General features: G+C 44.2%; 1 protein-coding gene across 1 annotated transcript; it reads left to right on the top strand.

Annotated features, from left to right (window-relative positions):
• Positions 1 to 739: 739 nt before the first annotated feature.
• Positions 740 to 1263, top strand: LOC147098393 (histone H3). The gene has a single exon (XM_085970034.1). It carries the CDS (start codon positions 752 to 754, stop codon positions 1160 to 1162), a length of 411 nt encoding a protein of 136 aa, XP_085826160.1. The 5' UTR covers positions 740 to 751; the 3' UTR covers positions 1163 to 1263.
• The last annotated feature ends 11070 nt before the right edge of the window (positions 1264 to 12333 follow it).

The raw sequence follows: 12333 nt of genomic DNA, 5'->3' as shown, positions 1-12333 counted from the left end.
GTCCTTTTGTTCTGTTATTTTGCGTTCACCGTCAGTAATTCCTGGCGCTGTTCTACGAACAGGTTTAATTTGTCAGCCTCTTATCTGTAACCGGCGGCAATAAGTCTCCATTCAGCAATCTAAAATGTGCCGAGTATCAGATCGCTCACTGCACAGTTCCCGAATGACAGATTATTGGCCAAGGCCCTTCTCACAGGCTCCACAGGGACAGAGAGAAGCGACTGAATTCTGATCCTCTCCCCTTAAAGCGGCGACTATCGTCACAATGGGACGGGCGGAGGGAAATTCTGAATGGGCTGGAGAGGAGAGGTGAGAGGAATCGAGTGGAAGAGCGGGAGATTGGCGCGGATCCCTTTCCCCGCTCCTGTCAGCATCAACAGCCCAGACTGCGGGCAATGGGAAAGGCCCTAAAGCACCAAGCCCAGGAAGTTACATTTAAAACATTAAATGATTCTTGCAATGGTCCTTTCAATACGTGCAGAATAAAACCGATTTGTTTCAAAACGGTTATTTCCTGCACTAAAGCTGGCGGTCTTTTTGAAATGTCCGATTAATCCCAGCTCAGCCAATCGGGGCCTGGTTTACCAGCGTTTCATTGATTGGTTAGAGTTGGGTTTAAAGTGGCTGGGCGCCGGTCTCCAGCCAATCAGTGCTCGGGGCGGTCTCTCGCTGAGTATAACAAGGCGGATACACAGCAGGCTTTGCATTAACAGTTTCTGTGTTCTAGATTGTGCTGAGATCCGTTCAGAAAATGGCCAGGACCAAGCAGACAGCGCGCAAGTCGACCGGAGGGAAAGCTCCTCGCAAACAGCTGGCGACCAAAGCGGCCCGGAAGAGCGCTCCAGCCACGGGCGGAGTGAAGAAACCCCATCGCTACAGACCCGGCACTGTGGCTCTGAGGGAGATCCGCCGCTACCAGAAATCCACCGAGCTGCTGATCCGCAAACTGCCCTTCCAGCGCTTGGTGCGGGAGATCGCTCAGGACTTCAAAACCGACCTGCGCTTCCAGAGTTCGGCCGTCATGGCCCTGCAGGAGGCCAGCGAGGCTTACCTGGTGGGGCTCTTTGAGGACACCAACCTGTGCGCCATCCACGCCAAGCGAGTCACCATCATGCCCAAAGACATCCAGCTGGCCCGCCGCATCCGCGGGGAGCGCGCCTAAACTCACCCTGCCCGGCTCCACACTTTAGCACCAAATACAACAACGGCTCTTTTAAGAGCCACCAAATCAGTAAAGGAAAGAGCTGCGATCGGCGCAAGGCAAAAAGGTCCCTGCACGCACCGTGCAGGTCTTGTACTGTTACTGTAACTGGGAATTTATAAAGTGCGGACAGTGAATATCTGAGGGTGCGTTTCTAATTTAGGTTGAAATGTGAGTGAGCTGCCCAGGAGATTGAATAAACTCGGTCAGTGTGAGTCGGAAACTATAAGTGGGAGTTCTGATATTAAATTGATCCAACTCCACATACCGGGATAGATCCGAGAGAGAGAACGAGGTGCCTGAACTCTGAATCTCACCTTTAAAACCAACTCTTAATGCGGGGACAGGTGGGAACTTTAGTTACTATTTGGAATATTTAAAAATTAACCAGAGCTGTAATTCTGGTTCGATCCTGTCTGCCAATTAAAAGAGGAAATATTTGTATGGTTCAGGATGTATATACATTTCCCTATGGAATTAAAGTCCCAAGAAGGAACGGTAACCGCTCTCACTTTATACTCGGTTCTTAACATCCGTTCCAGCTCAATCTGTAAAAGTGAGGTTTCACAGATTATCGATCGACCCTTTGCACAGGCGCAGCTGCGGCAGTGAAACCAGATCTGGGAGTCCTGTAGGGAAGAGGGATAGAGGGTTCAAACTGCCCCCGTTCTGGTCTCTGTACGAACTATCATTCTGGGCTGCTACACTGCAGGAAGTCTCGGGTTAACAAACGGATTGACTCCCAACTGGCTATATAATTTTTTTTTTAAAAAGGTCTCGACGGAGAACGAGGTGACTGAAATCCGAGTCTCATCCCTAAAACAAGCTTTTAATTCATCCGGTCTGAGAGCAAAGGGAAAGAGCGAGCAGGGACCGTGTTTGTATTTTACTGGAAGAGAAATTCAACAGCCACACTCAGGTCGAAACGGACTAAAACTGCTTATCTGAGAATTCCAAACTAAATCTGCAGCTGGAACTTTAAAAAAATGTTCTCAAAAACATTTGATTAGGAAATAATATTACAGTAAATCGAGAATAAACACAGCAAATTGCTTCGAAAGGGACTCGCGTTTGTGTAGTTCTTTCAGAGAGATTGTGGGTGGCTCTTAAAAGAGCCTTTGTGTTTTGGGTTTGTTCTTTCAGGACAGCGTGGAGTTTTACTTGGAGCTGGTGTATTTGGTCACCGCCTTTGTCCCTTCCGACACGGCGTGCTTGGCCAGTTCCCCGGGCAGCAGCAGGCGCACGGCGGTCTGGATCTCCCGGGAACTGATGGTGTGCCGCTTGTTGTAATGGGCCAGGCGGGAAGCCTCACCCGCGATGCGCTCGAAAATATTCGTTCACAAACGAGTTCATTACACCCATGGCCTTGGAGGAGATGCCGGTGTCGGGGTGAACCTGCTTCATCACTTTGTAGATGTAGATGGAGTAACTCTGCTTCCTCGACTTTCTGCGCTTTTTGCCGCCCTTCACTGCCGGCTTAGTGACGGTTTTCTTGGCGCCCTTCTTGGCCACTGTTTTCTTTTCATCAACCATTCTCAAACTCGATTTCAAACACAAAATAACGCAAATCTTCTCCGGGCCCGGCTTAAATAGGCTGCCCCCACCGCCCTATGCTAATGAGGGATGGGTGAAGGCAATGGTTGTGATTGGCTGCTGAAGAGTGATGTCATTTTCCATTGTTCTGCATTTCTCTGATTGGATTCTTTATGTATCCAATCAGGTTGCGTGTTTGCCACCAGCGCGCCCACTGCAGTCAGAAAGGTCATCCCAAGAGCAGAAGAAGATTCATCTCCCCATTCACCAATTCCCACACCATTATGCAATGCCCCAAGCACACCTTTTCAGACGGGACAGCAATTTAGATGTACTTCTTCCAAACTGTGCACTATATACACGCCTTGCAGTGTGGTCCCCGCCACATTAGTTTAGTATCTGCCAGTTTCTAGGACTGTGTGTGTGCGCGGGGAATAGTTCTATATCAGTCTCTGGTGATTTATGTAAGTGTGGGAATCATTCTCAATCTCAGTCTCTGTTACAGTATGTGATATGAGTGTGGGATCCATTTGTTTCCTGTCCGTCACATGTGTCAGGGTGGGATTCTATTTGTATCCGTCAGACTCTGGTATGGTGTGTCAGTGTTGGGATTCATTCTGAATCTGTCATTTTCTGGTAGTGCATGTGTGTGTGATTTGCATTCTGTATCTGTCTCTCATTGGGACGGTGTGAGTCTGAGATTCATTCTGCATCTGTCAGTCACTGGGACGGTGTGCAAGTCTGAGATTCATTCTATATCTGTCAGTCTCTGGTACTGATTGTTAGTGTGGGAGTCATTCTGTATCTGTCAGTCTCTGGTACTGATTGTTAGTGTCACATTAGTTCTGAATCAGTGCATCTCTCGTACTGTCTTTCAGAGAAGAATTCTGCATGAATCTGCTACGCACTTGGTTTATGAAAGTGTTATTCTTACTGCATCTACCAGTCTCTGGTACTTGATGTTAGTTTGATATTCATTCCATTTCTGCAAGTATCTGGTACTGTATGTGAGTGTGGGACTGAATCTATCTGTAAATTAATTGTACTGCATTTGATTGTGTACTCATTCTGTATCTGCCTGGCCCTCTGATTCTCTGTTTTACTGTAAGATTCATTCTCTGTCTGTCAGTCTCTTTTCTGTATGTGCGTGTTAGAGTAATTATATATCTGTCAATCTCTGGTACTGTATGTGAGAGTGAGATTCATTCTGCACCAATCACTCTTTAATATGGTGTTATCTTTGTCTCTATCAATTGCAGGTACTTTGTACGAGTGTGTATTAATCCTGGGGCTGTCACTGTCTGATAATCTGTCAGTCTGAGATTCATTATCTTTCTGTGTCAATCTGTGATACTGTATGTGAGTTTGAGATTTATTCTATATCTGTCAGTTCCTGGTATGGCATGTGCGTTTAGGATTTATTCTCTCACTGTCAGTCTCTGATACTGTATGTGAGAGTTACATTAATGTTGTCTCTGTCACTATCTGGTACTGTATCAGAGTGTGAGATTCATTCTGTGTATCTGTCAGTCACTGATACTGTATGTGAGAGTTAGATTAATTCTGTCTCCATCACTATCTGGTACTGTATGTGAGTGTGATATTAATGCTGTGTGTATGTCAATATCTGACACCGTATGTGAGTGTGAGATTTATTCTGTACCTGTCAGTCTCTGATAATCTGTGTCAGTATGGATTGTTTCTGTGTTAATCAGTCTCTGATACTCTACGAAACAGTGAGGTTCATTCTCTATCTGTCAGTCTCTGGTATTATGTTTGAAAGTGAGATTCACTATTTAGCAATCAGTCCTTAATACTCTATCTGAGTCGGATTCATTTTTTCTCTATATTTTCTGGTACTCTATATGAGTGTGGGATTCATTCTGTCCCTGTCTGTCTCTGATTCTCTGAGTTAGTGTGAGATTCATTATTTCATTGTCAGTCTAAGATTTTGTATGTGAGAGTTAGATTAATTCAGTATCTGTCAGTCTCTGGTGTTGTATGAAAGTGTGGGATTCATTCTTTATATATCCATCTCTGATACTGTGTGTGACAGTTAAATTATTTTGGTATGTGGCAGTCTCTGGTACTGTGTGTGAATTTGGGTGCCATTCTGTATGTGTCATTCTCTGAAACTGTATGTATGAGTGAGATTTATGCTATATATATCAATATCAGTCTATTGTGGTCTATCTTGGAATTAGATTAATTTTGTGTCTGTCAGTCTCTAGTGCTTTTTGTGAGAGTGAGAATCATTCTGTACCAGTCAGTCTTTAATAATCGGTGTCAGTGTGGGACTCATTGGGTTTTGATCATTTTCTGTGAATATGGGCTTTATTTTGTACCTGTGGTTTCTGGTATATGTGAGTGTGTTGTATTGGGTATCTGTCAGTTTCTGTTATATGATTGAGGATTTTACTCTATTCCTGACAGTCTCTGGTATGTGAGTGTGGGTTTTTCTCTGTTCCTATTCAGAGGGATTTGAGTGTCGTTTCTCATGAATTAGAGAAAGTTATCATGCATGTACAGCAATGAATTAGGAAGGTGAATGGTAACATGAATCTTGTCATTAATGTGGAAATGACTTATGAAATGATACTGGGCGGCTGTCCAGGGAGAGTACAAATACTCGGGCACGGGCCCAGCTTGCTCAGGACATTCATTAACAGGAACTAGTGAAGGACCAACTAGATCTCCATGTTCAAAAATAGTTGATTAAAGCCTTGTTTAATACTTAGACCAAGTGCCTAGTAGTTTTCTGACGTCAAATGGTATGTTAGCCTTTATTACAAGGGATTGCAGTAAAAATATAATTAAATGTTGCTGCAATTATATAGGCATTTGGTTAACCACAACTGGAGCCCTTTGCACATTTTGGTCTCCTTATCTAAGGCAGGATATACATGCTTTAGAGGGGGTGCATCAAATGTTCACGAGATTGATTCCTGGGATGGGAGGGCTGTCCTATGAGGAAACATTGAGTATAACGTGCATATATTCTCTGGAGTTTAGAAGAATGAGAAGTGATCTCATTGAAACATTTCTAATTCTTAGAGTGCTTGACAGGGGTAGATATTGCGACGCTACTTCCCCTATCAGGAGAGACTAGAACTAGGGGTCCTAGTCTGACTTCGGCCAATTAGGAATGAGTTGATGAGAAATGTATCCACTCAGAGTGTTGTGAATCTTTGGAATTCTCTACTGCATGGGGCTGTGGATGCTCAGTCGATGAGTGTATTCAAGACAGAGGTCATAGATTTTTCGGCTCGAAGGGAATCAAGGGATATAGGGATAGGGTGGGATATTGGAGTTGTGGTCGAAGTTCAGCCATGATCCTATTGAATGGCAGGGCAAGCTTGAGGGGATCTATAACGAATTTCTACTACTATTCCTTATTTTCTTATTACTGACAATATCTGGGATGCGTGTGTGGATTTTTTTTATCTTTCAGTCTCTGGAATGTGTTACATTTCACTATCTTCAGTTTCTGTTATGCAAATCTGGGATGTATTCTGCACCTGCATTTCCTGTGAGTGTGAATTTCACTCTGTATACGACAGTCTCTGGTACGTGAGTGTGTGTTTCACTCTATATCTGACAGTCTCTGGTACGTGAGTGTGAGTTTCACTCTGTATCAGACAGTCACTGGTATGGGAGTGTGAGTTTCACTCTATAACTGACAGTCTCTGGTAAGTGAGTGTGTGTTTCACTCTGTATCTGACAGTCTCTGGTAGGTGAGTGTGAGTTTCACTCTGTATCTGACAGTCTCTGGTATGTGAGTGAGTTTCGCTCTGTATCTGACAGTCTCTGGTATGTGAGTGTGAGTTTCGCTCTGTATCTGACAGTCTCTGGTATGTGAGTGTGAGTTTCACTCTGTATCTGGCAGTCCTTCATAAGTGAGTGTGAGTTTCATTCTGTATCTGACAGTCTCTGGTATGTCTGTGTGAGTTTCACTCTGTATCTTACAGTCTCTGGCATGTGAGTGTGGGTTTTTCGCTGTACCTGTCAATTTCTGCTGTAAGAGTAAGGATTTTATTCAGTACCTGACAGTTTCTGGAATGGGAGTGTGGAATTTAAACTGCATCTGTAAGTCACTGGTTTGTGAGTAATGGCATTAATCTGCATCTGTTATTCTCTGGTGCCTGAGTTTTGTTTTCCTCTTCATTGTTCAGAGTCTGGAGTGTGAGTGTGGGCTTTACTCTGTACCTGTCAGTCTCTGGGATGTTATTCTGTATCTGTCAGCTTCTGGTGTGCAAGTGTGGATTTCACTCCGTACCTTTCTGTCTCTTGTATGTGAGTGTGGTGTGATCTCTGTAAATGTCAGTTTCTAGTACGTGAGTGGGGTTTTATGCTGTCCCTGTCAGTTCCTGTTGTATGATTAAGGGTTTTAATCAGTCGCTGACAGTTTCTGGGATGGGATTGTGGAGTTTAGCCTGTATCTGCCAGTCTATGCTTGTGCGTGTTGGTTTCCCCCTGTACCTGTCACTCTCTGGGATGTGAGTGCGAGTTTCACTCTGTATCTGTCAGTCTCTTTTAAATGAATGTTGATTTTATCTATAGCTTTCAACCTAGTATGTGAGTGTGAGTTTTACGCTATAGCTATCGGTCCTTAGGATGTGTGTGTGGATTTTACTCTAACTCAATTCCTAGTATATGAAGGTAGTGTTTTGTCTGTACCTGTCAGTTTCTGGTGTGATTGTGGATTTTATTTGTACCTGTCTGTCTCTTTTTTGCGACTGTGGGGTTTATTCTGTAACTGTCAGTTCTCCTAATGTTTGTGAGTGTGGGACTGATTATTTACCTGTTAGACTGGTATGTGTGTGTGTTAAAATTATTATGTAATTGACAGTCTCTTGTACTCTACTGTACCTGCTCTGCGTGACTGCTGGATTCCATTCCTAATCCGCCTTGCGTAGGCCAGTCCTAGTTTGAGATTATCAGTGACTGTCTCAGGAGGAGGTGTGGTTCAGTCCATTACCTCCGATTCTCTAATCTTGCCCGTTAGTTGTTGGGTTTGAGAATCCCTGTACAGCCAGCAGCGTGGATTGACACCGTGTCATTGTCTATCCGGTCGTGTGTGTGTAAGGGCGTGAAAATGGGTCTGCCTCTCAGTGCGATATGATTTGTCATTAAAACAACATCTTATTCGACTGCTGCAAATGACAGAGGAATTCATAACGTGAAAGGGGGAATTCCGTTCACTGTGCGACTGACTGTTTCTGTTGCCTGTGATAATAGGATTGTGGTCAATTCTGTGTCTCTGCGCTCTGTGACCGATAATGTACTTACTGTGAGTGAGGAGGAGCTGCCTGCACTGCTCCTTGTGTTCCGGGTCGATGACAAACCATGTTTGTTCTGACTCACTGAAGTATTTTGCTATGAGAATAATAACACGAGAACAATATTAGTTATAAGATAACGACAGGTTCCAGGAGATTATAAAAATACAGTTATAATTGAGGTGTCTGTTTATAATAAAGTAAATTATCTGGAGAGAGTAAACCGCGATTCAAACAGTGACATTTTCTGACCTCACTGCAGTACAGCGGCACTCAGATTCTCCACACCAGGTGTGTAGGACTGTTCTATAGTAAGTTATCAGCATCCAGACACAACCCAAACCCAGCACTGGACCATGAATTGGACCACCCGATTGCACAGTCCAGGGTTTAACCTCCCATTCCAATGGGACTACCTGTAAAATTCAAAATGGCTTCCTGGAATATAACAACAGGCACCTGGGCTGTACAAACAATTGTTTTCAGTCTATTGAAACCGAGCTGAGGGCCTGTGTAGTTAACAGAATGTGTCAGAGCCCGGCTCCTGAATTATCTGAGGGAGCTGCAATGTATTTCTGGAGGATCAGCACGGTTCTCGAGAACTCAACGCATCGAAAGTAAATAACTGATTTTCGAAATGTATTCTTTCATACTTCTCTCTTGCTGCCTACAATAGATGCATTTTGTGAAACTGTCCACACCCTCAATGCCAGGCTGCGCTTCCACTGTTCACTGTCCAACAACAGACATGGTGAGTTTGGAAATGAATCAGGAACATCCAGTACTGATTTGGGGAAAGAAAGCAGCAATGATTTGAAAGAGCGAAGTGATTTACTTTCTATGTTAACTTACACTGTACACACACAGCCCGGAAATTGGTGTTCAGAGAGATTTGAGTGTCCTCGTGCAAGAAACACAGAAAGGTAGCATGCAGGAACAGCAAGCAATAAGGAAGGGCAATGGCATGTTGGCCTTTATTGCAAGGGCATTGGAGTATAAGAGTAAAGAATGTCTTGCTACAATTGTACAGGGCCTTGTTGAGACCACACCTGGAGTACTGTGCACAATTTTGGTCTCCTTATCTGCGGAAGGATATACTTGCCTTGGAGGCGGTGCAACAAATGTTCACTAGACTGATTCCTGGGCTGAGATCAATAGATTTTTGGACTCTAGGGGAATCAAGGGATATGGTGATCGGGCGTGAAAGTGGAGTTGAGGTCAATGATTAGCCATGATCTTATTGAATGGTGGAGCACACTTGAGGGGCAGTATGGCCTACTCCTGCTCTTATTTCTTATGTTCTTATGACACGCTCACCCAATTCTAGTGCGAACAGTGTGGTTGATCATTGAGTGTGGGATAGACACTGCATCTGTCAAACTGGTACTATATGCCATTGTGGAATTCACTGTTGAATGTCAGATAGATTCTCTATCTTTCAGTCTCTGGGACAGTGTGTCAGTGTGGGATATATCCGTGAGGCTGAGAATTTCGTGGATATTACGTTTCAGGAGGTGCTCACCTTGCAGCCTAAGAGTGTGCAGGTAGAGAGGGAATGGGTGACTGGCAGACAGAAGGAAGTAATAGCAAATCAAAATACAATCAAGCAGAGTCAACATAGTTTTAAAAAGGGAAATCGTGTTTGACAAATTTACTAGAGTTCTTTGAGGATGTAACAAGCAGGGTGCATAAAGGGGAACCAATAGATGTAGTGTATTTTGATTTCCAGAAGGCTTTTGATAAGGTGCCGCATAAAAGTTTACTGCATAAGATAAGTGCTCACGGTGTTGGGGGTAATATATTAGATTGGATAGCGGATTGGTTAACTAACAGAAAACAGAGAGTCAGAATAAATGGGTCAATTTCAGGTTGGTAAACTGTAACCAGTGTGGTGCCACAGGGATCAGTGCTGGGGCCTCAATTATTTACAATCTACATTAATGACATGGAGGACATGCCAAATTTGCTAACGATACAATGGTAGGTGGGAAAGCAAGTTGTGAGGAGTACACAAAGTGTCTACAAAGGGATATAGATAGCGTAAGTGAATGGGCAAAAAATTGGCAGATGGAGTATAATGTGGAAAAATGTGAGGTGATCCACTTTTCTAGGTGGAATATAAAAGCAAAATATTATTCAAATAGAGAGAGACTACAGAATGCTGCGGTACAGAGTGATCTGGGAGGCCTCGTACATGAAACATAAAAGGTTAGCATGCAGGTACAGTAAATATTTAGGAAGGCAAATGGAATATTGGCACTTACTGCAAAGGGGATGGAGGATAAAAGTTGAGAAGTCTTGCTACAAATGTACAGGGCGTTGGTGAGACCAAACTTGGAAAACTGTTACAATTTTGGTCTCCTTATTTAAGAAAGTACATACTTCCATTGGAGGCAGTCCGGAGAAAGTTCACTAGGTTGATTCCTGAGTTGAAGGGGTTGTCTTATGAGGAAAGGTTGAGTAGGTTGGGCCTATACTATCTGGAGTTTAGAAGAATGAGAGGTGATCTTATTGAAACATATAAGATTCTGAGGGGGCTTGACAGGGTCGATGCAAGGAGGATGTTTCCTCTCATGGGGGAATCTAGAACTAGGGGCATCGTTTCAGAATAAGGGGGTCGCCCATTTAAAATGGAGATGAGGAGGAATTTCTTCTCTCAGAGGGTCGTGCATCTTTGGAATTCTCTACCCCAGAGAGCTGTGGAGGCTGGGTCATTGAATATATTCAAGGCAGAGATAGACAGATTTTTCAAAAACTGGGAAATCAAGGGTTAGGGGTACGGGCAGGAAAGTGCAGTTGAGGCCAAGATCAGTCCAGCCATGACCTTATTGAATGGTGGAGCAGGCACGACGGTCTGAAATGTCTACTCCTGCTGCTATTTCTTATGTTCTTATGCAGAAGAGGTTTTTCAGGCAGGTAGGGCAGGAATCCCCTGAGTGCATCTCGCTCGCTAACTGTTTTTCATCTCTGAATACTGGTGGGGGCGATGATTCACCTTGGGGGCGCAGCCAAAGCCAAGTCCATGGCACCTTAGGTGGTTCAGTTGCGCAAGGGTTGAGGAAGAAGCGTGGAAGTGCAATAGCCATAGGGGATTTTGTAGTTAGGGGAGCAGACAGGGGTTTCTGCAGCCGCTGACGTGACTGCAGGATGGTATGTTGCCTCCCTGGTGCCAGGGTCAAGGATGTCACTGAGTGGCTGCAGGACATTCTGAGGGGGCAGGGTGAATAGCCAGAGGTCGTGGTCCATATCAATACCAATGACATAGGGAGAAAGAGTGATGACGTCCTGCAGCCAGATTTTATGGTGCTAGGAAATAAATTAAAAAGCAGACATGAAAGGTAGAAATTTTTGGATTACCCCCGGTGCCACGTGCTAGTGAGTACAGAAATAGGAGGATAGGGCAGATGAATGTGTGGCTGGAGCGATGGTGCTGGAGGGAGGGCTTTAGAATCCTGAGGCATTGGGAATGTATCTGGGGGAGGTGGTACCTGTACAAGCCAGACGGGTTGCACCCCATCTGGACCGGGACCAAATTCCTCGCAGGGGGTGAGGGGGGTTTGCTAATGCTGTTGGGAAGTGTTTAAACTAGCTTGGCAATGGGAAGGTAGAGAAGCAATGCTGGACATGGAAGGCAGAAAATTAGTCAGCGAGTTTGGAAGGCAGCGGAAAGATAGGCTAGAAAATAGACAACAAGGGAGTTTGGCAGTACTAAATGGCATATACTTCAACGCAAGGAGTCTAGGGAATAAAGCATATGAGCTGAGAGCATAGCTAGAGAAGTGGGAGTATGATATACCTATTACTGAGACATGGCTGAAAGAGGCGCAGGAATGGCAGCTCAACATTCCTGGTTACAGGTTTTTCAGACGAGATAGAGAGGGGTTTAAAAAAGAAGGGAGGTCACAATATTGATTAAAGAAACAATTACAGCTGTGAGAAGGGATGATATATTTGAAGGATCATCCAAGAAGGCCATATGATTTGAACGGAAAAGCAAAAAAAGGGCAATCACACTGCTCGGAGTGTACTATAGACCCCCAAACAGTCAGAGGGGCATAGAAGAGCAAATATGTAGGAAAATCTCTGAGACATACAAAGATAGGGCAATAATACTAGTGGATTTTTTTAGCAAGTACGGAGCAAGCCCAACAAGAGAGGGGCCGTTCTGGACCTAGATTTAGGGAATTAAGCTGGGCAGCTGGAAATGGTATCAGTAGGAGAGCATGTTGGTTGTAGTGATCATTATTCTGTTAGATTTAGCTTAGTTACTGGGACCTTTGCTTTTTGTGGTACATATCAATGATTAGGACTTGAATGTGG

This window comes from Somniosus microcephalus, chromosome 29, assembly GCF_052327205.1.
Source record: "Somniosus microcephalus isolate GS21.2 chromosome 29, FLI_Smic_1.0, whole genome shotgun sequence".
NCBI classification, from domain to species: domain Eukaryota; kingdom Metazoa; phylum Chordata; class Chondrichthyes; order Squaliformes; family Somniosidae; genus Somniosus; species Somniosus microcephalus.
Note: the sequence above shows the minus strand (reverse complement) of the source record. Positions and strands in the feature narration are given on the sequence as shown.